The sequence below is a fragment of the Abramis brama genome (genome assembly GCF_963993115.1).
Source record: "Abramis brama genome assembly, chromosome: 20".
NCBI classification, from domain to species: Eukaryota; Metazoa; Chordata; class Actinopteri; order Cypriniformes; family Leuciscidae; genus Abramis; species Abramis brama.
Window position 1 is genome coordinate 32,713,459 of NC_139982.1, and position 27,746 is coordinate 32,741,204.

Sequence of the window (27,746 nt, forward strand, 5' to 3'; positions counted from 1 at the left end):
CCTAAAGGTCAGCCGTTCACAACCCGCTGATCCACATTCAATGAGCCTTCGCTACATAAACACAAGCACTCAGTGAAGAGACGATCACACACAGAAGCTCACACTCACAACATCACAACATCACACTCACAACATCACACTCACAACATCACACTCACACAACATCACACTCACAACACCACACTCACAACATCACACTCACACAACATCACACTCACAACATCACACTCACAACATCACACTCACACAACATCACACTCACAACATCACACTCACAACATCACACTCACACAACATCACACTCACACAACATCACACTCACACAACATCACACTCACACAACATCACACTCACAACATCACACTCACAACATCACACTCACAACATCACACTCACACAACATCACACTCACACAACATCACACTCACAACATCACACTCACAACATCACACTCACAACATCACACTCACACAACATCACACTCACACAACATCACACTCACAACATCACACTCACAACATCACACTCATGCTCTTTACATCCAGTTAACATCAATACTGTAACAATGACTATTAGAGAAGTGAGACTCAATCGAATGACAATCACCATGAACTACAACTATAAAAACACTTAGTTAACATGAAACTGTGTGTGTGTGTGTGAGAGAGAGAGAGAGAGAGAAAGAAAGTGTGTGTGTGTGAGTATGTGTGTGTGTGTGAGTATGTGTGTGTGTGTATGAGTGTATGGTCCCTATTTTGCACCCAGCGCAATTGACTTTGTACACTGACGCATGTTTCATTCCTATTTTGCACCCGACGCACAGCGCGCTTTTCCCTCCACAGAAGCACGTCGCTAAACTAGGGAATGAACTTGCGCTCCCGGGGGGCGGTTCAGCGCAAAAAAGGAGGCGTGTTCCGGCGCAAACAATCCCTGGTGCTATTTTACTGTTCCATAAAACAATTCCGCCACTGGCCAGAAAAAACCTAGTCTAAAGTCAGTGGCGCGTCATTATGCTATTTTAAGGGCGCATGCTTGACCATAATGTATAGCGTGCATACACTTTGATTCTCTAATCTACACAGAAGCAGCAGTTTTCATTTTTGCAAATCATATTATTACGATAGATAGATAGATAGATAGATAGATAGATAGATAGATAGATAGATAGACAATTTATTATAAAAGCATACATCTAGCTTACACATTTACCCAAATTATCATACGCCTGTTTAACCGAAGCTAATCTGGTTGTGTTTCTCCATCCCCAATGTCACTTCTCTGTGTTTTACGGCCCTGACGAGAACGTCGCTCTCCTCGGCTGTGAACCGCTCCTGGCAAATCCGCCGTTATAACAGCAATACACAAAGGAAAAAGCGTGCCTGCTCTTAAAGGGAATGTGAGATGTCGCTCTAATTGGTTTATTTCACGTTACGCCCAAACCACACCTATGAGTAATGAAGCTCTTCAGACCAACACATTTTAGATTTGCGTCGTGCGCAAGAGTCATTTATCCCGCCGGTGTAATAGCAACAGCGCCAGAGACCCGCCCACAAAGTTACTTGCGCTTTGACACTTGCGTTTCAGATCGTTAAAATAGGGCCCTATGTCTGTGTGTGTGTGTGTGTGTGTGTGTGTGTGTGAGTGTATGTCTCTGTGAGTGTATGTCTCTGTGTGTGTGTGAGTGTATGTCTGTCTGTGTGTGTGTGTGTGAGAGTGAGTGTATGTCTGTCTGTGTGTGTGTGTGTGTGTGTGTGAGTATGTGTGTGTGTGAGTGTATGTCTCTGTGTGTGTGTGTGTGAGAGTGAGTGTATGTCTGTCTGTGTGTGTGTGTGTGAGTATGTGTGTGTGTGAGTGTATGTCTCTGTGTGTGTGTGTGTGAGTGTATGTCTGTCTGTCTGTGTGTGTGTGTGTGAGTATGTGTGTGTGTGAATGTATGTCTCTGTGTGTGTATGTCTCTGTGTGTGTGTGAGTGTATGTCTGTCTGTGTGTGTGTGTGTGAGAGTGAGTGTATGTCTGTCTGTGTGTGTGTGTGTGAGTATGTGTGTGTGTGAGTGTATGTCTCTGTGTGTGTGTGTGTGAGTGTATGTCTGTCTGTCTGTGTGTGTGTGTGTGAGTATGTGTGTGTGTGAATGTATGTCTCTGTGTGTGTGTGTGTGTGTGTGTGTGTGTGAGAGTGAGTGAGTGTGTATGTCTGTCTGTCTGTCTCTGTGTGTGTGTGTGAGTGAGCGAGCGAGTGTGTGTGTGAGAGTGTTTGTGAGAGTCAGAGTGTGTGTGTGTGTGTGTGAGCGAGTGTGTGAGCGAGTGAGTGAGTGTGAGAGTGTGTTTGTGGGGGTCAGTGTGTTTGTGAGAGTCAGTGAGTGTGTGTGAGCGAGTGTGAGAGTGTTTGTGAGAGTCAGAGTGTGTGAGTGTTTGTGAGAGTCAGAGTGTGCGAGCAAGTGTGCGTGCGAGTGTGCGTGCGAGTGTGCGTGCGAGTGTGCGTGCGAGTGTGCGTGCGAGTGTGCGAGCGAGTGTGCGAGCGAGTGTCTGAGTGAGTGAGTTTGTGAGAGTCAGAGTGTGTTTGTGAGAGTCAGAGTGAGTGTGAGTGTGTGTAAGTGTGTGTGAGTGTGTGTGAGTGTGTGTGTGTGAGTGTGAGCGAGTGTGAGTGAGTGTGAGAGTGTGTTTGTGAGAGTCAGAGTGAGTGTGTGAGTGTGTGTGAGTGTGTGTGAGTGTAAGTGTGTGTGTGTGTGTGTGTGAGAGAGTGTGTTTGTGAGAGTCAGTGTGTGAGTGTGTGAGTGTGTGAGCGTGTGTTTGTGAGAGTCAGAGTGAGCGTGTGAGCGAGTGTGAGCGAATGTGAGCGAGTGTGAGTGTGTGAGTGTGAGTGTGTGTGAGAGTGTGTGTGTGTGAGAGAGAGAGTATGTTTGAGTTTGTTTGTGGCTGATATCACTCGTTTGTGTGTGTGTGTGTGTGTGTGTGTGTGTGTGTGTGTGTGTGTGTGTGGAGACGTGGCAGATGAAGAAAAAATGCAAACTCAGATCATTAATTTTCATAAACAACATTTGCATCATGACATAATTTTCATAACCACCAAGTTCTCATTATAGTAACCCATAGACATCTCAGTCTGACAGTCTTTCACACACACTCTGTTCACACACACTCTCAGTGGTTGTTGGATTGATTGACTGTAATGTCATTTTTACAATATTAATATTAAAGAAATTAATTTAAGAGCATAAATGAAATGCAGGAAACCTTTAATAAGCATAAATCAAAAGCAGTAAAACAAATATGACTATGATATAAATACTTTTAAAATATTATAATTATTTAATATTTTTTATTTAAATATATATTTTATATTTTTTATGATGATTTATATATTTATTACTATATCTTGATCATTATTAAATAAATAAATAAATATTTTTGCTTTATAATTATTTTTAGGTAATCCATTTGAACATTTGTTTGTGTGTGTATATGTATGTATATATTTTAAATATATTTAATATGAATTAAATTATCCATCTGAACGTTTTTTACAGTATTAGTTAAAACAATTTAAATTAGCAGAAATTAAAAGCAGTAAAACAAACATGACTGCGCTGTATAAATACTTCTTAAAAAATAATTTTAGTATATTTTAGTGTATCATATTTTTCATAAATTTACTTTTTTATGTGTATAATATATTCTTTTTTTGCATTATGACAATGAGAATTGAAGGTAAATGCTTAATTGTTATGTAAAATAATGTAAATCGGTGTTAAAAAACATAATGGCTCTAAAACAAGGTTTAATTTTCTTTAAACGAACAGAATCGCATCAGATCGTGTTTCAGGGGAACTGAACTGGAGGAGTGTGTGTGAGTTACTGTCTGTGTTGTGTGAGTAAACCGTTACATTGTCACTAAACCGTCAGCAGCACAAAAGCCCACTCGACCTCGCTGCCCTCAGAGTGTGTGTGTGTGTGTGTGTGTGCAGACGGTCATTGTGCCGTTATAGTCTCCCTCTATAAAGCAGCTTCCTGCCCTTAAACACCCCGGGGTGCTGTGTGTGTGTGTGTGTGTGTGTGTGTGTGAGAGCTCATTCACTCATGCAACACTGTCAGCTAAATTTATAGACCTGAACTGAACAGATGATGATGATGATGATGAATATGAGCAAAAGACATTAAAGTCTGACTTTAGTGTGTGATTTAGAGTTAGTGTAGATGTACATTCAGGATGTTCAGTTTGTTTGTACAGTAAATCCAGCATTAATGACTAGATTGAGTTTTTAGTTATTTTTTATCCAATTAAATTAATATTTTATTCAGCAAGGACGCGCTATATTGATAAAGTGTCGGTATAAGACATTTATAATGTTACAAAATAAATTTTATTTCAAATAAACACTGTTTTTTAAACTTTCTGTTCATCAAAGAATCATGTAAAAAATAAAATGTATGATGTTTCCACAAAAATATGACGTTTTCAACACATAATAATTTGATATTGATAATAATCATAAATGTTGAGCATCAGATCATCATATTAGAGTGATTTCTGAAGGATCATGTGACACTGAAGACTGGAGTAATGATGCTGAACATTCAGCTTTGATCAATTACACTTTACTATATATTCACATAGAAAACAACTGTTTTAAATCATAATATATATATATTATTTTTATCATCAAATAAATGCAGCCTTGGTGAGCAGAAGAGACTTCTTTTAAAAATTAAGTCTAAATTGTGGTAGTGTATATGAAATCTCGAACTCTGACGTTACAGTCGTCAGTAACATCAGATCGGACTCATCTGGATTTAACTATACGCAACAGAAGATGTTTGTGAGTGTGTGTGTGTGTGTCTGACCTGTGTTAGTCAGTGATAGTCTCTCTAAGTCAACATCGGGCCGGCGAGGGCTACAGCGGTTGACCTCTCGCTATTCTTCAGGCCTTTGCTTTTTACAGTAGGATAACAGCGCTTTATTGTTGTTTATGGCTGTTGCTTTGTCAGGCCTGTGTTCTGATAACGGCCATTGGCAGGTCATTAAAGTCCCAGAACGGCCTCTTTTATGATAAGGAGTGGACACAACTGAGGTCTATCTGGAACAATAGCTGTTAACAGTCATAAATAGCAGACAAACTCAGGGCCATCGCACCAGTCTGACCCTCAAAGCCAGATCCGCAAAGCATGCTGGGATATCTCTAGCCAATACGCACACTATGAGGTTCTGGAATGAATAGCATGGTAGAACGATGTTTAGCAGGTTTAGCAGGAATCTATTACAGGAACACAGGCGTCCATGTGATAATTGGCCCACATTAGGAGTCTGAATTTAGGACGCTGTCAAATATGGGTCAATCCTATGGGACTGGAGTCCTACACGTGCCCTCGAGATCATGGTAAAGGAGTAGTTCACTGCAGAATTAAAATTTACGGATTATTCATTCTCCCCCACGTCATCCGAGATGTTCATGTCTTTCTTTCTTCAGTTGAAAAGGTTTTTGAGGAAAACACTCCAGGATGTTTCTCCATATAGTGTCTTCAATGGGGTCCAACGGGTCGAAGGTCCAGATGTGAGTTTCAGTGCAGCTTCAAAGTCTCGACACGATCCAGCCGAGGAATAAGAGTCTCATCTAGACAAACCAGCCGACATTTTATAAAGAAATAAACATTTATATACTTTTAACCACAAATGCTGGTCTTGCTCTGGCTGTGATGCGACACACATTGCGTAATCAGGTTGAAAGGTCACGCGTGCGCCGGGTCAGAAATGTAGAGAAGGGTGAAAAACTCCATCTCATTTTCTCCTCAAACTTCGAAATCGTCCGATATCATTGTTTTACCTTTTGATTTTTTTTGTAAATGGCGTTTGACTTAGTCTTTGCAAACACTGGGTCTGTTCTTACGCCTACGTCACGCTTGACCTTTCAACCTGATTACGTAATGTGTGTCGCATCACAGCGAGTGCAAGACCAGCATTTGTGGATAAAAAGTATATAAATGTTTATTTCTGTTATTAAATGTCGGCTGGTTTGTCTAGATGAGACTCTTATTCCTCGGCTGGATCGTGTCGAGACTTTGAAGCTGCACTGAAACTCACATCTGGACCTTCGACCCGTTGGACCCCATTGAAGTCACTATATGGAGGAACATCCTGGAGTGTTTTCCTCAAAAACCTTTTCAACTGAAGAAAGAAAGACATGAACATCTTGGATGACGTGGGGGAGAGTAAATTATCCGTAAATTTTAAAGTGAACTACTCCGTTAATGGCGGAGGATCTTCTGAACGAGTGCGTCAGGACATGCCGGGTCAAAACGGCCTTTCGGTTTTACAGCCCGTGAGTTTCAGGCCAGGTGTGAGGAGCTGTTTGAACCGCTGTGACCATGAGGGGGCCGGAGGGGTCAGATTTATGATCCTCTTGTGCTTAGAAAGGATCCCAGGTCAGGGATGTGTGACTTGTCCTGTTTTATATTGCACTGGAATCCTTGTTCAACCCTGAACTGTGAAACGAGAGCCACAACAGAGCATCAGCGTGATGGATTGGTCTATTTCCAGGGACGTCCTGAAAACGAGGACAGATAGAGCACTCATTTGAAGGGGCTCTTCTCAAGGGTTTTTGGGAAACCATTGGTATTTTTGGCTCAGGAGTTTGTACAAATGACTTCATTCACATCCGTCAGTGTTCGCAGGGTGTGTCGGTCGCTGACCTGAGGCTCGACACGCTACAGCTCATTTATAATAGTTACTTTCTTGCTCAGTGTTTGTCTCGTTTTCCAGTACAAATATCAAAGGTCTTAAATCAAGATGCTTTTAATGGAATAGTTCACTTCAAAATGAAATCATAATTTACTCGCCCTTAAGTTGTTTCAAACCTGTATGAGTTTCTTTCTTCTGCTGAACACAGATAAAGATATTGTGAAGAATGTCGGTGATCAAACAGTTGTTGGACCCCATTGACTTCAATAGTAGGAAGAAAATACAGTTACACTTGATTTTATGGTGTCATTGTTACTGTGTAATTATATATGTAATATTAAACAACTACATACTATAGGGTTAGGGTAGGCTTTGGTTGAGGGTTAGCATGCATAATTTACTGTTATTACTATGGTATGTAACATATGTAACAAGGACACTAAAATAAAGTTTTACCAAAAATACTATGGAAGTCAATGGGGTCCAACAACGATCACCGACATTCTTCACAATATCTTCATCCGAGTTCAGCAGAAGAAAGAAACTCATACAGGTTTGAAACAACTTGAGGGGAGAGTAAATGCGAGCATAGTGAACTATTCCTTTAATAGAGATGCAAAATCACACAGATCAAACATATCTATCTGCCAGTGGTGTCAGAAAAACTAGTTCAAGGTGAAAACCAGTTTGTCTTTTACTTTTTTCTCATTTTAAACATAAAATACTGAGGAAGAGCAGCACCATCAAGATGAATATATTGCTCGGTTTACTAACTAAATGAGACCAAAACTATGTTCCAGTGGTTGTTTGAGGCCTGTGACTGAAAGACGATGTGGTTGAAGTGAATCTTTCCAGTTTCTGAAACTGAATTCGTATAGAGGACCAAAAATATAGCATTTCTGAAAACAATTATCCATTTTGACTCCAAAGCAAGCTCTTTTACATCCACGCTGCAGTTTTTCAGTGGGTTGCTCAACGTTTGGGATGCATGGAAAGCGAGTCCGGGGGTTTGTTTATCTTTCGGCGAGCCGCTAAAACCAGGGGGGCACAAATCCCCTCTTCCTCTTTGTTTCTGTCACACAAAGGGCTGTGCTTTGGTCCGGGTCCTGCTGTGTTTGCACCTCTGTGGCCTTGAACGCAACAATGGTGTTGTCCTCCAAAAAACCTCCATCCCATTACCAGCCCTTTTATTCAAGGCAGCGGTCGTAAAAAAGCTCACAGAACAGTCGGCATCTATTATAGGCTTCATATATTTGTAGGGTAGATTTCATGTTTTATGGAAATAAGAGATTGGGTTTAAGCTGCAGTTGTCCTGTTTGTTTTTTTCTCCCTGCCACTGTCAACTTTTTTTTGCCTTTGTCGCCATTGGCTTTTGACTTGCTTAGTTAGGGACATTTAATTTAATATTTAATTTATAATATTATTGATCTGCCTGCATTGACACTATTACATGAGAACTGAACTGAGCTGGACGATGACATTACAATTTTCTCCAGAGCGGCTCTACATACATACATGCATACATACATACATACATATATATATATAAATATATAAGGAATAATTGACGACAGGCCGTTGAATTATTAGAAAAATAATGCACAGGTGGTAATGCGGTCACGACGCGAAGCGGAGTTATTATTTATAATTTTATAATAAATAATAGTCATTATTTTTCTAATAATTCAACGGCCTGAAGTCAATTATTCCGCTTATACTACAGTTACCACACCTCGAAACATTGTTCAGATTATGTATTTCAAGACTTTTGTAAAGTTTTTGTCATTAAAACGTTCTTGTATGTAGGACTTATTTCTTACGCATCTAATCCCATGCCTCCGTTGCTAATTCCAAAACGTCATTTTAGAGTTCGTAACGGAGGTTTGAGCCACTGACTAGCAGACTAATGCTGGGACACACGACTAGCTGACACATTCTCTGACTGCAGCAGATTTTAAACACCGACTCTGAATACAGACTGAACGCGCTGAACACGCGTTTGGACATGATCAGTCATAAGTATCAAATTACATTCATAACCGGCCTTAAAGTGTGTCCCCGGCTTTATGCAGTTATTAATGCAGTTATTAGAGAGAGATGTTGCAATAATGAGACAGAAAAGCATGTGCGTCAATATTATTATTTATTTATTAATTCAATTCGTTTTAATTAATTCGTTCATTCTTTTTTTTCTTTCATTATTGACAGATGACAGTAGACTAGCCAAATAAATGAAACACAAAGCCCTTTTAACAAGTAGGCCTATCAATAATTATTTATTTGTTATATTATCTGCAATAAAAATCTGTGCTGCAGGACTATCCATTTATTTAGCCTATATTCAGTTTAATTTTCTATTGATTATAGATAGGATAGGACTATATACTTTATATATTAAAATTAAACTGCATGTTTCTATTGATTGTGAAGCTAGACATTGAAAATTACAGATCAAGCGCATGGGGCTAAATGTTTTTTTCTTGTTATGAATTGTATCCTATTTTCCGTTATTACGGTTGACTACGCGAAGTGATATGGAACTGTAATGCGGTCAAGACCTGCCTGGAACTACTTTAGCCGTGCGTTTCCCTGAAAATAATGCACACCTTAGAACGTTCGTCAACCAATCAGATTCAAGCATTCAACGGCCCTGTAGTATAAATATATATAAATGAACTAAATTAATAACTTTTTACAGCAAAAATGAACCATAACTGAACTTACTTAAGCTGGACTGTGACGCTATTTTCTTCTGGAAACAAACTTTGTTGCATTATTTTCCTGTTATCTCTGTAAAGCTGCTTTGAAATTATCTGTATTGAAAAAAGCGCTGTATAAATAAAGGAGACTTGACTGTTTGGTACGACGAGATCATTGGCCAGTTAACTGAGCTGTTGAATCTGACACTTTTTTTGCACACCCCCAAGGGAAGTTTCCATTTCATGAGCACAAAGTTGTTGGTTTGTGGTGAAATGATTGAGGTAAGAACAAAGACCACCCTGGGTAGACGAATGGAGTTTCATAACTTCCTCCATCATCCTTCATTCAGGAAACCGGGAGCCTCGTCCTCCTGGACGGAGAACAAACTCTGAGCTTTTGTTTGTTTAAACAACAGGAAGGTCTTCACCTTTGGCACATTCCTCAGGAAATGAAGGCGAGATGAGGTAAACTGTCTTTCTAGGCAGGACACTGAGGTTTTTGGGGTCACTACTTGGGCGCATAAGGCGCTCATAAAGGGTGAATTTGGTTGCACTCATTTTCCAACTGTAGACATTTGTTTTTCTGTCAAAAAACCTTGTTCCTTTGGGTCTCCTGGTGGTTTGGTTGAACAGTTCTTGCATTCTGAGTTCAGATCAGAAGTAACTTCAGAATCAGCCTTCCTAGTGTTTTAATGCCAATGAAAGACAAAAAGTGTGTATTTCCCCAAACGGCACGCATGCTAAAAGCAAAACACCCATACAGAAGTGGATTGGCTCCGATAGTGACGGCCTTTTTGATTTGCATGGTAAACGCTCTGTAAGTACCATGTGGAGTCTTTCAGGCATTGTGGTCTGGATCTGCTGACATCATTGTTGACTTGAGACGTGAAAGAGTGACGTTTGACTGAAACTCCATTTAATGCATGAAGGGTTGCAACTCGCTTCAGTTTTATCACTTTTGCTTAAGGAGCCACTTAAATTATCTTTATTAGGAACACTTTTTTTGCAATCTATATTGGCAATCTATGGAATTCCTGATTGAAAAGCGCCATCTCAGAACAAATACTTAAATATTACAATATTATGAATTATTTTCAATGCAAAACTTGATTTTCTCACTCGTTTACCAGTTCAAATATCTAAACATTCTTAAATCAAATCATTCATCTGAGGTGCAAAATGACATAGAAAGAAATGTGTAAAAAATTAGGTGTTTGTTTAAAACAGGAAAAACAAAATCTATCACTGGGGTCAGAATTTTTTTTACTTAATTAAAAGGGAAAACTAGATTATTTTTCTGACTGCACTGATATTTTATCTTCTTTTAATCATAAATCCACTTAATTTTCATTATTTCTTAGAAGACAAGACTTAATGTCTAGTGTCATGTTGCTTCTCCAGTAAATTAATCTTGATTTAATAATGTTTAGATATTTGTGCTGGAAAACAAGACAGAAACACAGAGTTGAATATGAATAAGTCAACGTTGAATATGAAATTTAACACTATTTTACTATTTATTTTTATTTTTAGGTTTTAAAACTAAATTCTACCCTGTAAAAAAAAAAAAGATTTATTGATGTTGTGAATAAAACGATTATTAGATTTTTAGATGAGATTTATTGTAGAAAATACTTCAAAATGTTACACTTAATTCAATGTTATTTAGTGTATTTTTGTGAGTAATTTCCGAGTGAACATTTAAAAGTAGATCCTTTACTTTCAAAGTTAATCCTACACCAATTTCTTTCAGTGTATAAGACCAGATTGTGTTACCGGTAACGCTTTACAATAAGGTTCATTAGTTAACTACCTTAGTTAACATGAACTGAGAAAGAACAATACCTCTTCAGCATTTATTAATCTTAGGTAATATTCATTTCAACACTTACTAATATGTTATTAAATCAAAGGTTGTGTTTGTTAACATTAGTTAATGCACTGTGAACTAACATGAACAAACAATGAACAGTATTTTTTATTAAGTTACATTAACAAAGATGAATAAATACTGTAACAAATGTTTTGCTCATTGTTAGTTCATGCTAGTTAACTAATGAACCTTATTGTAAAGTGTTACCATGTTATCAATATTGATGTGAGGTTTGTATGTAAAAGAGTCCCAGTCGCTCGAGAAACCCGAGGAAGGGCTGGGTGAAACTGACCGTTGCTGTAAGTAATGTGAAGTGTGTTTGAAGTGAAGGGGGTTTGGTTTAGGAGCCACGCTGAGCTCGGGTTATCGGGGGAGTGGCTCCACAGGACTGCAGTAAATGGAAGAGCATCTGCTAGAGTTGTTCTCCACACACACACACTACTGTACTCGTCCTGCGCCGTCGGCTCACACGCGTGACAACGTCTGCTTTGGATTTAGATGGGATGAGGCTCACACTGAGGACATGTAGTCAAGGAATCACGGGACCTTTGGAGAACACAGTTTGATTCGATTGTCTTGAAGACGTTGCCGAGCGAGCAGGTATGGTTGAAACTTTGAAACATTTAAAAGTCTTCTCTGCAGGGCCTTTGGGTGCACATCCGACCTATATTTTGCTGTGTCACGTCCTACTTCTTCTAGTTATATTTAGCTTTTATAAACTTCTCAGTTAATTGTAGGTGGTGCAGCACAGATTTGAAGACTCTGCGTGTGTTTAAAGGTCTGTTGAAAAGGAAAAAGGTGTCAAGAGAGGTGTGTTGTGGGTAAATATCCGATGCTTCGTCATCTGGCTCCAGCCGGTCAGAACGCAGGTGGTCTTTCTCTAATGTCTTCAGTGTGTTGGGACAAGCCTTGAAACCATTTGGTCCTGGAATAACACTCGAGTTCTTCAAAGTTTGGCCAAAAGTTTGGGAGGATCACCCACTGCCGACACTGCCTCCTTCCTGTTTATAATGTCTAGCATTCTCTGATATAACTTTAAGTAAAACTTTTTTTTGTCTGATAACCATAGACTTAATCTTGGCATTAGGGCATCATTAATATATTTTCAGATAACAGTTGTATGTCTTTTGGAAGGTAAAAACTAGTAATCATAATTGGTAATCAGACTGATAACCATTTGCAATTGGTTGATAAACAAAAGTGATTGATTCTAATGACAATCTTGTCAATGCAGACAAAATATTTAATGTTTTACAATATTTTGTTTGGAAATTTTGGGTGAATATAGAATTTTGAGTAGCCTGAATAATATGTGGTGTACATCTAATTTGCCATCATTAAAGTGCATCATGTATAATATATCAGTATTATTTTGGCTCTACTCTTGTGATCTGTTGACAACTAGTAAAAAAACAGATCTAATTATTTGCTCATATGAACTTTTGAGGGTTTTAGTTAAAGCTTTGAGGTAAGTTAGGTTCTAGTTTGGAGATTTGGACTTGTTTGTTTTAGAAGATTCAAAGATGCTTTTGTATTCGAGTGTTTTTGGAAGTGAAATGTCATAACAAACGATTGTATTTGTTGGATTGAAGTTTTATTACTGGCTCAACAGCCGTGGAGGGAAACTCCTCATTTGTGGAGCGCAGGACTCGCTCACATCGTCTGCCAGTTCTGCTGTTCTTAACATTAAATCCATAGACAGAATTCCAGCACTGATTCAGGTCTGGACTGGGCCAAATCAAACAGGTCCTGACGGGCCGGACTAATGGAGCGCCATCGGTGCCAGTGGATCTGCTGAACATTTCCACATTTACTGGGCTTAATGAAGGCTTGTTTTTACACACACATACTATTCTCATTAACCACATAATATTTAATGCACCCATAATGAGTGTCATTCTGACTAATTTAGCTGAGGAAAAATGTGGTAGTTATGCAGTATAATGTTTTAAACGGTCACATTTACTGTCTCTAAAGGTGGAATCTGTTGACCTAACTTCCACTATGCTCACAGTCATCAAATTGGATCTGGTTTAACCCAGTTAACCCATGATATTTCTGTGAGAATAGTTACCTCTCACATTTCCACACCAAAGTTGTGGAAATGGGCTATTGAGTAAGATGTAATTTGTTGGGTCTTGACCTGGTGTCCTCAGGACACTTATGCAAATTAATTTGTCAGAGACTTAATTTGCATTGTAGTATCATTTTGATTAGCCACGTTAAGTTATTCATCATTTAATGTAGAAATAAAAGTGCTTAAATGCATTTATTCACTTTAAGTCTTCATAAAATTGGTCCTTTGCTATGCTGAGGGTCCATTACCATATGAGTCTCTGGTAGTTACCCTTGTGTGATCACCCGGGGTCCATCCCCTCCCCAGGCAACTCGCCCTCCACCCATATCTGCCCCCCATTGAGGGCCATTCAGGCCTCCCGTGGGTGGATCTAACAGATATGCATCTCAGACCTCCAAAGTCATGTTAACAAGCAGCTCTACAAGAGAGCAGGCTGTTAAACACTCGGGGCTCGAGGGCTTTTTCAGGGCGAGCTTTTTCAGACAGGAACTGCTTTCGGTTCCCCGAGGTCCCTGCGATTCACTCAGAGCCACTCAATCGTAAAATAGCTGTTTATTTTCGATGAAACATTACTGCAGTTTCTCTTCACTTCAGTTGTTGATTAGATCTGGAGTCTCAGGAAGTGATGCTGATGGCATCTAAGACAGAAATTAGCATACTTAAGGAGACTGTTTAGGAGAAAGGGTGTTGCCTCTTTGAGCTCCTTTCCTGTGTCAGCAACTTCCTTTGAAGAAAATATCATGTACTAGTGGATTTTGCACCACCAGAACACATGTGTAACATGGCAGGGGATGTCTCTCTTCTGATAGAATTACATAACCGAGTTAATGTTTGAGTAGTCTCTTACAGGAACTTCAATGGTTCTTCTAAGAAGAGTTTGGGGTATTTGAACACCTAAAATTAAGTACTTGGGTGAAGAAGTCACAGTTTTAAACATTTTGGGCCTTTATGATGAAGAGTATTTCAGGCCTGAACAAAAAGCCGTGTTTGGTCATTTCAGTTGTTCATCTATAGATGGGATTGTGATGGGTCGGGCACAGTTGCATTTACTTCAAAGACTCACATGTGAATTAGCACATCGATTTAACTTAATTTACCCAGTGAATCTGATAGCATTCTGATTATGTTTGTATTGTGTTCTTGTAAAACCTTAGTAAATTTAACAACTTTCACTACTGTTTTAAAGATGCATTTCTCTTTTTTTAGAGATATGCCCCCCCATCACACACACACATTGCGGCATTACTTATGAAAAAAATAAGCACATGTACCACTACAATGCAAAAAAAGTCCTTTCATTCTCTTTGGTGTGAAATATGATCTGACATTTCTTGCCACTTTTTATGAGCTTCACCCTTTAATTGTTGACGCACATATTCTGGATGCATCTTCCCGTTCCAGTCTAAATTGCTGTACATGTGAAACTAACACCTGTCATTGGGTTCATTCCATCCATCTCACCTGTTTTCATTCCAAAAACAGCAGCTCCAGAGATCAAAGCATCAGATGATGCGTCACTCAGCAGGACGTGATGCGGTATGGCAGGTTCTAAAACACTGTCCTCAACAAACAGCACAGGGGCTTGAAGAAAGACATGGGTTTCAAGCATTACCATATGGCTTTGTTATGCTTGGTGTCCTGAATGGACTTCAAAGGAGTGACAGGGAAGAACGCAAAAGATTTCAGTCCTCTGTCAGTTTGAGCTGAAAGAGTTCTGAACAGAGTCAAGTAAACTATGTCGTTGGGAAAAAATCATATATGGCACGCATTAGTGCTCAACTTAAGCAGAAGAGCGTCCCAATAGAAGGAAATGGAAAATACCAGAAAGCTTCCACGGTGATGATGAGTCAGGAAAATGCATTAAAATAAATTGACTGTAAAAGAGTTAGGATGGTTGAAGTTTGGAGGGAATGTCCGACCACATCACGGCAAAACTCGGCACAATAGCAGTAACAATAAAACTGCCATCGTTTTATGAGCAGAATCTATTTAACAGGCCTCCACCCTGGGCTGGAAGTCACTGTAACTGCCTTGAAATGTTTTAGGACGCTGCATTATTCCAGTTGCGTTATTGTTCTCATCCCAATACAATGTATCTTACGAGGTGTTTTAATATGTGGTTTCGTGATCCATGACACACTGTTCCCTCTTAACCATTCCAGGAGGTCTTTCTGATGAACCTCGAGAATTCGGGAAGTTTCCACGGTGCCGTGAGGCAGCTGGACATGGAGCCGAAGGTCAACAAGCTCACGTTCGGCTTCCAGCGGAGCTCCACCTCAGATGACGACTCGGGCTGTGCCTTGGAGGAATATGCTTGGGTGCCACCAGGACTTCGACCAGAGCAGGTAAACCAATCTCTATGGGCTTATGAAAGTCTAGAACTTATTGGAATATTGCCTCCACAACGTAAAGCATTTAACAGAGAACTTGCATTAATGCACGTGTAAGGTAGGAAATGGTTAGAAGGCAGTATGAAGCCAAAATGGCAACATTGTTTTGAAAGGGGAAAACCGCAATAACAACCATGTTACAAAATGCAAAGCAGTCGCATGTCTTCAGTTTCAGGGAAAGAATCTGGTCTGTTATGGCTAAATAGTATCATGCAGTTCAAGATGTGATATCTTAACACAATGTGCAAGCTGTTATACAATAAATACACCAGATGTGATCTTTATTAAAATTCCAAACTGTTGGTCAATCATTCTGTCAGCAAAGCTAGTCACAGTCACTAAGATTTAGAGGACCTTACTGCATTTTTGCAGGCACAGCTAAACACTGTGAAGGAAGCACCCCACGGGCATTTTGGGAACAGGAAATGCTGCTTTTTATTTACAAACTACTTCATGGAAAATCTGCAAGTCATTATCTCAAGCTGCCAGACAAAAGGGCTTGAAATGATGAGGAAAAGCAGTTTGCTAACAGCCAAGCTCGCAGCCACAACTTTTTTTTTCCTGGCATTGTCCGCAAAGGCGGTCCTCTCGTGCCTGGAGGCGCGCTGATGTGGCGCTGATTCCAGTCGGTGTCCCACACTTCCCCCGGCTGTCCTTAAGAGCACCCTTGAATAAAATCTGAAGTGATGGGTGAGGAAAAAGGTCTAAAGCAATTTGGAGACCCCTAAAATCCCAGTTCAGCTTTTGTGTTAAATGCAAGAGCCAACTGTAATGCCTTTATAGCAGCCGTTCTGTGAATTGCCCTGCAGATTATAGGTGATCATTGTGGGGAAGAACACAAACACTCAGGAACAGTGTTGTTCAAGTGCCTAAGGCTCAGTACCAGAGGTAATATCAGCTTGAAATGAGGGGTGATTTATGGTGCTGCTGATCATCAGGTCTAAATGCCATTCCAGTAGACTGACTCAACAGCAGCAGGACTCTCTTTATGCAGGAAAAGACAAGCACAGTCCAGCTATTTATCTGGGGGCTGTTACGACCAGCACTCATAAAGAGTTCCCACTCACAAGGCATAGGTCACAGTGTCATAGAAGCACAATAGAGTACAGTAAAAACCTTTCCTCAGCCCAAAACTGGTGGCTCAAGTTTCAGAAAAGGTAATTTAATGGAAATGGCAATGTTGATAGATACACAGGAATGACTCAACCTGGTACACACGGCATTAACATTTGTCTCTGTATCATAAGTGCTCAGCTGAGAAAGATTGATTTCATTGAGGGCAGGGTCTCTGATCACGTGACCACCACCACCAACAACCAAAAAACACATTTCTGATCGGATCACTTAAGACAGATGTTGGGCTAGTCTAGTGTAACTGCTTTTTTGACTTTGTGCATACTCTACATGGAGTGACTGACCTGATCCGTCTCCATCTCATATCCAGGTCCAGCTCTACTTCTCTTGCCTACCTGAGGACAAAGTCCCTTATGTGAACAGCCCCGGGGAGAAATACCGCATCAAGCAGCTCCTGTACCAGCTACCTCCTCATGACAATGAGGTGAGTTTACAGAAACAAAGGAAATAGGACCTGCATCAGCAGCCATGAAAGCCCCTATTGTTTCCCCAGCATCGCTGCAGTCCAAAATGCCCACGCATCACATTTCAAAACCCCTTCAAATAGCTTTTTAACTGCAACGTGGTGTGGGTGTTTTTAGCTTCATGGGTTAGAGCTTCACCACACTCCCTGCCATTACAGAAAGAAGCTTTGTCACTTCATATCTATGTGTGTGCTTGTACAATGAGACTTTTGAGCTGAAGATTAAATGATGCTGCTTGGGGAGACTGGATCTGACTCAATCTGAGACATTGCTCTGGGTCACATAACAAACTCTTTTAAGCATCACAACTTAAAACATGCATAGTTTGTGTTTTTCAGTGCATGACTCTTAATTTTGCTCTTTAAATCAAGAGATGTTCCATTTTCCTGTGTTAAGGTATTCCAAAACTAAAGTACTCAGCAAAATGCCCTAGCCACCTGTAAGGGAACCTGCACACAAGAGTTTGTACTGTATCAGGTTAGGATTGGATTTTAATGGGGATGAGCATAGAAGGTTTGCCAAACTGACGCATAGTTTAGAAAAATTGTATCTTTTGCAGCAGTGCACTCTGATGTAGACTTTTGTTGGATGCAGATGTGCTTTGGTAAACCAAATGCGCTGTATTCCTGGTTGTCTTTCCACTCAAAACACATTGTATGCATTTGTATTTGTCAAACTCTCCTTCAATGCTTTCTTTAGTGTGTAAGCACATTCAAAGGAATAGGCCTACTTTCTTTGCTCAAAGACCCTGCATGTGGTCCACAGGGGCTTCTTTCCTAACAATTTGACAGCAAACACGTTTTAAATGTCCCCCTCAGGTGCGATACTGCCAGTCTCTCAGTGAGGAAGAGAAGAAGGAGCTTCACATGTTTAGTGTGCAGAGAAAGAAAGAGGCCCTCGGGCGAGGAACTCTAAGACTGCTGCCAAGGACGATGCTTCATGCCATGTGTGAACACGTAGGTGTTTAAACTAAGAGTATTGCGATGCAAGAAGCGACTGTTTGAAGCTGATTGTTTTATTTAAACATCTTGCCTCTTCAGTGTGGAGAGAACGTCAGTGGAGGGGAGATGGTGGTGTTCGCTTCACGAGCGGGACCTAGTCAGTGTTGGCACCCATCGTGCTTCACATGTTCCACCTGCAATGAGCTCCTGGTTGATCTCATTTACTTCTACCAGGATGGGAAGGTCCACTGTGGAAGGCATCATGCTGAATTGCTAAAGCCACGCTGTTCCTCCTGTGATGAGGTGAGTTTAGTTTTTCAAAAAACACACTCATTGTATTGTGCATGAAACAAGGCATGTTACATCATGGATGCTCTTATTCATTTATTGGTGTCCTCACAGATTATTTTTGCGGACGAGTGCACAGAGGCAGAGGGTCGTCACTGGCATATGAAGCACTTTTCCTGCTTTGAATGCGAGACCATCCTGGGTGGTCAACGGTACATCATGAAGGATGGTCGGCCCTTCTGCTGCGGTTGCTTTGAGTCTCTGCACGCGGAATATTGTGAGGCCTGCGCCGAACACATCGGTAAGCCCAAATGTGTCTCTCTGATGTCTCAACGTCATTTACCACAAACCACGTTTCGCCTGCAAGAAGCTGACCTTTTAACTCCTGTTTATTTTCCTCTAGGGGTGGACCATGCCCAAATGACGTATGATGGCCTTCACTGGCACGCCACAGATGCTTGTTTTAGCTGTGCTCAGTGCAAGAGCTCCTTGCTTGGTTGTCCCTTTTTACCCAGACAAGGCAGGATCTACTGTTCCAAGACCTGCAGTCTAGGGGAGGACGTCCACGCCTCGGATTCTTCCGATTCTGCCTTCCAGTCCGCAAGATCCCGGGAATCACGGCGCAGTGTGAAGATGGGACAAAGCAGCCGCTCCGCAGACCAATGTCGACAGTCTCTTCTCTTTTCACCTGCAGGCAATTACAAGTTCCCCGGACTCTCAGGGAACGCTGACGACACCTTGTCCAACAAGCTGTCACAGCTAAGCTTTGCAGACAACCACTTCTGGAGGAACAGGGAGGAGCAGGAAGATCCCGAGGACCACGAGGAATGGGCCGAGCATGAGGACTACATGACCCAGCTCCTTCTCAAGTTTGGTGAACATGGAATGTTCCAGCAGCCGGAGGACACTAGGCCAAACAACCTCTGGATGACTGAGTCTGATGCCAAAAACAAGACTGAGCCCAGGATGCCAGGCAGTGGTGGGAATGGCAGTCTGGCCAGTAAAAAGTACAAGGCAGACATGTACTGGGCACAGTCCCAGGATGGACTAGGTGACTCTGCGTATGGGAGTCACCCTGGACCTGCAAGCAGCAGAAAGCTCCAGGAGCTCGATTTGGAGCATGGAGCCAGCTTTAAGCTTGAAGACAAACAGTGGTATAACGACTCATTGGAATGCATCACAGATGAACTTAAACAAGCAGAGCAGAACATCAGAGACTCAATGGACTCCTTGGCGCTCTCCAACATCACAGGTGAGACTAAAGGATTGATGTGCAAGTGATATTTGCTGAGTGCAAAGTATGTGAGGCAATTGGGGGGAAATCTGAGGAATGGATGTATGTGTATATATATATATATATATATATATATATATATATATATATAGTAAACGTGTTCAATGTAGGCAAAAAGTTAAGTGTGTAATTTTGGGGGCAAACTGGAATTTGTAGAATTTTGCATTTTTGGTAGTCTGAGATGTGGTCATTGAAAATCAGGCACACCATGGCATTTAAATTTCTACTTATAGAGTATTGAATGTAATTTTTTGCACTGCTGTACAGTATAATTTGAACTTCTGTGACCCTTTCAGGCGCTTCCGTTGATGGGGATATAAAAGAGAAACAGTTGCTCTACTCATTACAACAGTTCTCTGAGCTTGAACACTGCGAGAACACCAGCAACATGGGGACGCTGAATTCATCAGTGCTGCACAGAAGCACCAACTCCCTGAAGAGCCTGACCTCCGAGCTCGAGCGTGTGGAGGTTATTGAAGAGGAAGACCCGGAGCAGGAGGTCCCGCTCCCGGAGGAGAGGCCCAAACCACCTCACTTATCTGTCTTAAGGAGGTCCAAGTCCCAGTCCAAACCTCAGCAGGTAAAGTTCTCAGATGATGTTATAGATAACGGACGATATGATGGTCTGGAGGTGCGGCAGCCTCCCATGAGTGAACGTACTCGTAGACGAGCGTACCACTTCGACGAGCAAGATCAGCAGCGCCACCGGCATCACCACAGGCGAAGGAGGAGTCGTAAGTCTCGTTCGGACAATGCACTTCACTTGTTGCCCAAAGAAAAGGCCCGTATGTGCTTTAAGGAGGACCGTCGCCAGCACGAGCCGGGTCCGAACGCTCACTACAGACAGCCTCCCTATGCCCACGCTGACTCTGAATACGGTTTGCACAATCAGGGGGCAGAGAGATGTTTACGTCTTTATGGGGATGAAGATGACTGGTGCTCTACCTGCTCCTCTTCATCATCTGAATCAGAGGAGGAAGGCTTTTTCCTGGGCCAGCCTATTCCACAACCAAGACAACCTCGGTACCAATATTACGCTGATGAACTTCCCATTGGCACAAGGACAAAGTCCAAACAGAAGAGAGGACGAAAGGACAAAAACTGTATAATTTCATAGAATTGCAAGGAAGTTTGAAACAGTTGATCTGCATCTTAATACGTCTTTTATCAAATGCCGTTATGGAGTTTGCTTTGAGCTGTTATTTGAAGTGGAATACATCTTGTTCAGGTTTCTCTGTCCAGGACATATTGCAGTGGTCTTGCCATACAGTGATGTTGTTGGTCAACGCAGTATTAAAACCATGCTTACTTGCTGCAATAATGCATATTACGTGACAAGTGATTATAGTCTTTGATAGAACCAGAAGAATATAATATTTATAATAAAGCCGCTTTTTTAGAGACTAATGGAGAGAATAATTTAACTTTGCAAAAATGAATGTGTATATATTGTAAAATGTATGAGTTAAAGTTAATATTTTTATATCCCTGAGTTTCAAAAAGATTTTTTTTAAAAGAATGTTACTGAAAAAAATACTAAAGAACAAAGGTTTGCAGCGACTCCACTTTTGTTAATCAGGGTTTTAAAAATAAATATGTAATGCCTCGGTCAGCAATTCTGCTGCTCAATTTGTACTAAAACATTGACTACAAACATTGCACGTTACGTATTATCCAAAGCCTATGTGAGTGTCATTTTATTAATGGGTCATACAGACAGATCACTGTAATCTGTATAAATGCAAACTGGAACGCAAGGCTAATAATAAAAAAATGAGATATATATACATAAATATATACATACACATTTCGTGTCTACTATGTCTTTAAAGTCAACTTTAATCCTTTCAGGATGTGTTCTTGTATACCGTCTGCATTATTGTCTTACTGTGGATCTATCAACACATGGAGACATTTTTGACCATTGCATCATGTTTTTTTATTGCCTTCTACCATGAGTGCCGCTTTTTAAAGCTTTTAAATATCTTACAGATATGTATATACGTTATAAACATTCTAAACCTATATATATATATATATATATATATATATATATATATATATATATATATATATATATATATATATATATACTGTGACAAAGGTAAGCTAAAAAACACTGTTAAAAACAAACCCTGAGGAAATAACAACACTTTAATTGCAAACATTCTTAAACATTCTTATCAAAACTATATCAAGTAACAGCAAAACTGCAACATTTTTAATGGAGATGAAAACATGAGAAGTAGAACTAAACTGCCAAACAAGTATGAGCAGTATTTGGAAATCAGCACGTGGATAGTTCAGTACAATAAAAACATGTTAACTATAGTTACACATTAAAAGGTGAACGTGAACTGTTAATTAAAAGCTTAAGACAAGTAGCTGTGCTGAATAACATTTCAACTAGGGTGGTAAAAACCAGAGAAACACTACTAGCATGTAGTGTGTGAATCTGAGTTGAGGGAGCGTGATAAAGCACTTGTTTATCAGGTTATGGATTTGGTTTGAGCAGTGCATTCACCTCAGAGATGAACTGGCTGAGGTTTTCCAAGCATTTCTCCCTGATGTCCACCAGGTTCTGTTTCAGCGCTGTCAGGAGCTTCTGTTCCAGAGTCGGGTCCTTGGACACAAGCATCTTCACCACCATTCCCAAAGTCTCGCAGTCCTGTTTGTACAACTGGGAAAAGACGAACAGCTGTTGGACTCATCTGAGCTCTTAAAGTGAGGTACTTTAAAAACGATAAATCAGATTATTTCTTGTCTGGAGTATTAGTCGGGTCTGGAGACATTTCTGCGATAGACCTGCACAGAATCGGCATATTTTCAGCTGATTGTGGTTGAAAATCAGCGGGATTCTTTGGAGTAGATTAAATATGGTAACATTTGTTGTAGGTGAATTAAAATTTGGGGAAATTTAGGAGCTTTCTGGGAAATTCATTAGTTGCTTGTTCTGTGCAAGTCTATATAAGACTAATGCAAATTTAGCTGATCTATGAAAATGATAAACGGGACAAACTGTTGTTGGCAGGAGATTTCTCTGGTTTCTCTAACATGAGCATTGCTTCTTAAGAGCTTGACAAAGCAGTCTCTCTGTGTACTATACGACACTCTGACCTCCGGCGAGTAAGTCATTTGGCTGTAAACTTAACAGCCGTGCGCTTGGAGGCCAGAGACTATGGGAAAATGTCCAGTAACAGGTGTGTGACAGTGTGTTTGCATGGAGACCTAAAGGCAGGAGAAGTGTTGAAGCTAGTTAGAGCTGCAAAGTTATTTCACACCAGACTTTAAAGGCCAACAAATTCTCCCCGAGTTTAAAGACGTGCAAAAATGCTGCTTAAAAGGTTTATTATGCCCTGCACATGTCCAAGACCAGTGGACGAGGTGCGATCGGCTTTTATTTGATCTGTGCTGTAGGAAAGGTCTGGAGTTCATGCACATAAATGCACATTAACACATCCTTTCAGGTTTCGGTTTAGCTCTATCAACTTCGACTCATCTCTTGATTTAAATATGTGAATATTGTTCAGAATCACTTGCTTGTCTGTGTAAATTTAGATACCATACTTCATCTTCTTGATGAACTTACCCACAACCATCTATTAAACACTGTTATATTAGTAAACTCCATTCACGGGAATTGCCAACACAATCTCATGGCGATTCAAAACTTGTTTCCGCTTTGGCGAACTGAAGGCCACTTTAGATGATTTCGTACAATCTCATTTTTTGTACAAATTGCATGATCTGCTCACGCCCCATTAGCAGTGAGGTTTAGGGGTGGAGATTCATGCTTTTTTCCCAAAAAAATCTTACATTTTTGCTTATTCGCATAATTTAAATTCATATGAAATCACCACCTTGTAAAATAGTTACATTTTCTCAGGGTTGGAATTACAATACCAGAAGTTCACCAGAAGTACACTACAAAAAAAAATGTTTTCTTAGTATTTTTGTCTCGTTTTCCAGCACAAATATCTAAACATTCATCAAGATAAATTTACTGGAGTCTTGTTTCTGAGTTTGTGCGTGAAACAAGAACAGATATCTGCCAATGGAGTCAGAAAGATAAACTTGTTTTCCCTTTTAATTAAGTTCATATGTCTGTTCATATTTTAAGTTTAAACTTGATACTTTCTGATGATTTTTCCTTCATGTCTTCAGTCATTTTTGCTTCTTCTCCAGTAAATTTTTTTCCAGGAGAAATATCTAAACATTCTTAAAACAAGATACAAGGCAAAAATATATATTTTTTTGCAGTGTAGTCCCACCACTAAAAGAGCAATTAAGACTAAAAATATCAAATAAAAGAGAAAATGAAGGGCTGAGTGCTAATTAAGTTCTGACACAAATGCTGTTGATGGAGCTGAACTTATATTGAATGTGAAATCATCTTTTAACAGAAAAAAACCTCCATTTTTTTCTTTGACCAACATCATAAAGCATGCGCAGATTGAGCCACATCTCAGAAACCGCTTTATAATCAAGAGCTTTTGGGTCTAGAGATGAATAATTCCACACAATCACCCTGGAGCTCTTCTGACTTCATCTGAGCTCGAGCCAGTCATGGATATTCCCTCAGAGAAACAATATAAACCGGAGAAATGTTCACGTTTATTCGGGAGCATTAGAGGAAGGGCTGGACTGTGTGACTGGTTATTTTTGCTGGAAATTCTACCCCAGTTTTTAATGATAATTCCTAGAGAGAGAGAGAGAGAGAATCTGTCTATTTGAACACAAACCTAAACAAGAGGAAAGGAAGCGAGGAGGATAAACATAAACCTGCTCTGGTACACAAACCCTTTGAAGATAGAGGTTTAGGTTCAAAAGTTAAGTCTAATCAGAGCCGCTCAGGACCGGAAATGGCCATTTATTCAATGTTTAGGTTGAGGACTCTGTCGCTGGTTAATCTGAACGCCAGAGGAAAAGCAGAAGCGCTCAGATTACTGAAGTGGACGAGGTCTGGTTCCTCTTATCCACAGCGTTCAGGCGCTCGGGTCCAGTTTAAAAACAGCGCAGAGATTGGAGGAGTTCTGGGCTCACTCAAAGATGGGCCAAGAAGAACAAAACGCCTGAGAAAGAGAAGACATGACCGGAAAACAAAGATATCCAGGGTTTGAGACCAATTATCTTGAACTATCCACCTTACTTTTAACGTAAAAGTTAATGTGGTCATTTTTAACTTGAATGTTCAAGGCTTGAACAGTGCATTATTCTGCTTGATAATGGTATGCTATATATGAATATATAGCATAGGTCCTCTTTTACGATTTAGCTACCTAAGCAAACATCTCTCACTAACCCAAGGGAACGTGTAGTTACTTGTCTCAACTTGGTTAAACGCTGGAGATTCCCACAAGCACGTAATGAGCAGGTTTCCACCCGTCTGCCAGTTACGGCTTCAGACTCAATTAGAGGACGTTGTTCTGGGAGCCTGTGGCGATGTCTGAAGAGTTATTACACTTCCCAGATCCCAACGCAAATGCAGCGGGTTTCGGTGTTCTGGCACATGACCACATTCAAAACGCCGAATCCTGCTGAGTTCTCATGAGCTCAAAGAGCGTCGGGAGGTTTCATGTCTCGCTGGCAAACGTGTGTGTGTGTGTGTGTGAGCGACGTCCTGAAGCTCGTCTGCTGTCAGAGCTCTTAGAATCAGAGATTGGCACATGCACACTATCATTCAAAAGGTTTGGATCTGTAAGATTTGTAATGTTTTTAAAATAAGTCTCTTCTGCTCACCAAGACTGCGTTTAATTGATTAAAAAAAAACAAAAAATATATTTTTCCAGTGTAAATCATATGTTTTCTATGTGAATATATAGTAAAGTGTAATTTATTCCTGTGATCAAAGCTGAATGTTCAGCATCATTACTCCAGTCTTCAGTGTCACATGATCCTTCAGAAATCACTCTAATATGATGATCAAGAAACATTTATGATTATTATCAGTGTTGAAAACTTACATTTTTATTTCAGGATTCGTTGATGAATAGAAAGTTCAAAAGAACAGCATTTATCTGAAATATAAGCTTTTGTAAAATGAAACACTACCGTTCAAAAGTTTGGGGTCAGTGAGAATTTATTATTTTATTTTTTGTGGGAAAGAAATAAAATAAACTTTTATTCATCAATGATGCATTAAATTGATCAAAAGTGACAGTAAAGACATTTATAATGTTACAAAAGATTCTATTTCAGATTTATTTTCTTTCTATTCATCAAAGAATCGTGAAAACAATTTGTAAACAACTGTTTTCAACACTGATAATAATCATAAATGTTTCTTGATACTCATATTAGAGTGATTTCTGAAGGATCATGTGACACTGAAGACTGGAGTAATGATGCTGAACATTCAGCTTTGATCACAGGAATAAATTACACTTTAACATAAACATTAAAATAGAAAACAGTTATTTTAAATTGTCATATTATTTCACAATATTATTGTTTCTTTTTTTGTATTTTCGATCAAATAAACGCAGCCTTGGTGAGCAGAAGAGGCTTCTTTTAAAAACATTACAAATCTCACCGATCCCAAACTTTCGTCAGGTAGTGTGTGTGTGTGTGTGTGTGTGACGTTTCAGTGTTTCACCATCATCTGTACTAGTCTACATCATGTTTCCACAGCTCTCTCTCCTCCAGTGTGTGACATTGATTGTATTTTCACCCGAATTACGTCATTCTGTCTCTTCGAAACAGCAGAATCACCAGCGATAATAAACACTCAACTTAAATTACAATCATTTCTTGCGCATTACAGGATCTTGTAAACCCCAAAGTAAAGCCACAAGTAATTATAATAAAACAATGACATAAAAAAGAAAACAAAAGCTTGTGTTCACGACGAACAGAGGAAGTTCTCCACCCCAGAGAGGATCTGTATTTATAGTGGTGATATTTACCAGTGCATGCTGGGAAGGTTTGTTAAAGGGAGGAAAGGTTTGACCCCGGTGTGCTTTTGTTTGGCGTGGAAGGCCCAATCGGAGAGAGAGAAAGACGTGATGTGGAGGTCTGATAACAGGACCACACAAACAGGAGACCCAACTGTACAACACACTGGGAAAGCAATGGTCTGTGACGCATTACAAATAAAACACACAACTGTGGCAGCAAGTGAAGCGTCGTGCTCAAACACACACTCCGAACAAGCGGAGGTCTGTCGCAATCACTGAGCGGGGGGCAATTATTTGAGGGCTGGAACACATTAGGGAATATTAGGAGGCATTTCATCACGGAGGGTCTAATAGGGCCGGGTGGATGTGTGTCGTTGAGGACGACTGGAGTGATGGATGGAGTCTGAGCACAATCATTCCCAGCTCACGAGAGGTGATGTGTTTACAGTCAAACCAAACATTATTCAGACACCAGATATTGTTTTACTAGTGTGATCAGGACACTATAGTTCATTTATGTAAGTGAGGAGAGCAGAATAAAGTAAACTGTGACATATTAGACCCAAATATTCTTCATACAGTGACTACCAGTGACATTTATACAATATTTGGGACCATAAATGATTCAGACACTTTGAGCTGATCATGTTTTGCTGAAGTGTGTTTTCTTTAATTGCTAATGCTCTTTTTACACACAGACTGAACACAATGAAGCATTGCTTGGTCACTGGTTGAGCTAAACTGGTATTATCTAATTGTGTAGTTAAATTTAACAGCTGACAGATATTCAACATAATTCATGTGTGAGACAGTCTAACAGAAGGACGGACAAAACCAGTCAAATATCAACTGAGTTCTGCTCATATTTTATTACCGTTTTCTAAACTATAGCGAATAAACTGTGATAATGTGAGAAATGTTGAAGGTGTGTGAATGTTGGATTGACTGTAGCTCACGTTTAGTTTTCTGTCTTCGAAACTCAAAAGGGAAGTGAGGAAATCATATAAACCATGGCGAACG

The 27,746-nt window shown here is 40.1% G+C and overlaps 2 protein-coding genes and 1 long non-coding RNA gene across 8 annotated transcripts in view; 1 reads left to right on the forward strand and 2 right to left on the reverse strand.

The window, feature by feature from the left end:
• Nucleotides 1-21,442, forward strand: part of prickle1a (prickle homolog 1a) — a 26,441-nt gene extending 4,999 nt beyond the window's left edge. The window contains exons 1-8 of one of the 2 annotated variants that reach the window (XM_084095616.1): nt 11,627-11,842; nt 15,482-15,664; nt 17,154-17,267; nt 18,126-18,263; nt 18,348-18,551; nt 18,651-18,837; nt 18,940-19,788; nt 20,127-21,442. In XM_084095616.1, the coding sequence (XP_083951742.1) occupies nt 15,494-15,664; nt 17,154-17,267; nt 18,126-18,263; nt 18,348-18,551; nt 18,651-18,837; nt 18,940-19,788; nt 20,127-20,947 (2,484 nt within the window). In that variant the 5' untranslated portion in view covers nt 11,627-11,842; nt 15,482-15,493 and the 3' untranslated portion in view covers nt 20,948-21,442. Of the gene's footprint in view, nt 1-11,626; nt 11,843-15,481; nt 15,665-17,153; nt 17,268-18,125; nt 18,264-18,347; nt 18,552-18,650; nt 18,838-18,939; nt 19,789-20,126 lie in introns of those variants that run through there. The other variant, XM_084095615.1, reaches the window with a different exon arrangement.
• LOC311071316 overlaps nt 1-27,746 on the reverse strand; it is a 171,532-nt gene that overhangs the window by 82,569 nt on the left and 61,217 nt on the right. The gene's annotated exons all lie outside the window — the stretch shown is intronic.
• Nucleotides 1-27,746, reverse strand: part of LOC311071302 (uncharacterized protein) — a 52,581-nt gene that overhangs the window by 13,259 nt on the left and 11,576 nt on the right. For 4 of the 5 annotated variants that reach the window (XM_084095650.1, XM_084095653.1, XM_084095649.1 and 1 more), the window contains one exon: nt 22,355-22,510. In XM_084095650.1, the coding sequence (XP_083951776.1) occupies nt 22,355-22,510 (156 nt within the window). Of the gene's footprint in view, nt 1-21,933; nt 22,511-27,746 lie in introns of those variants that run through there. The other variant, XM_084095652.1, reaches the window with a different exon arrangement.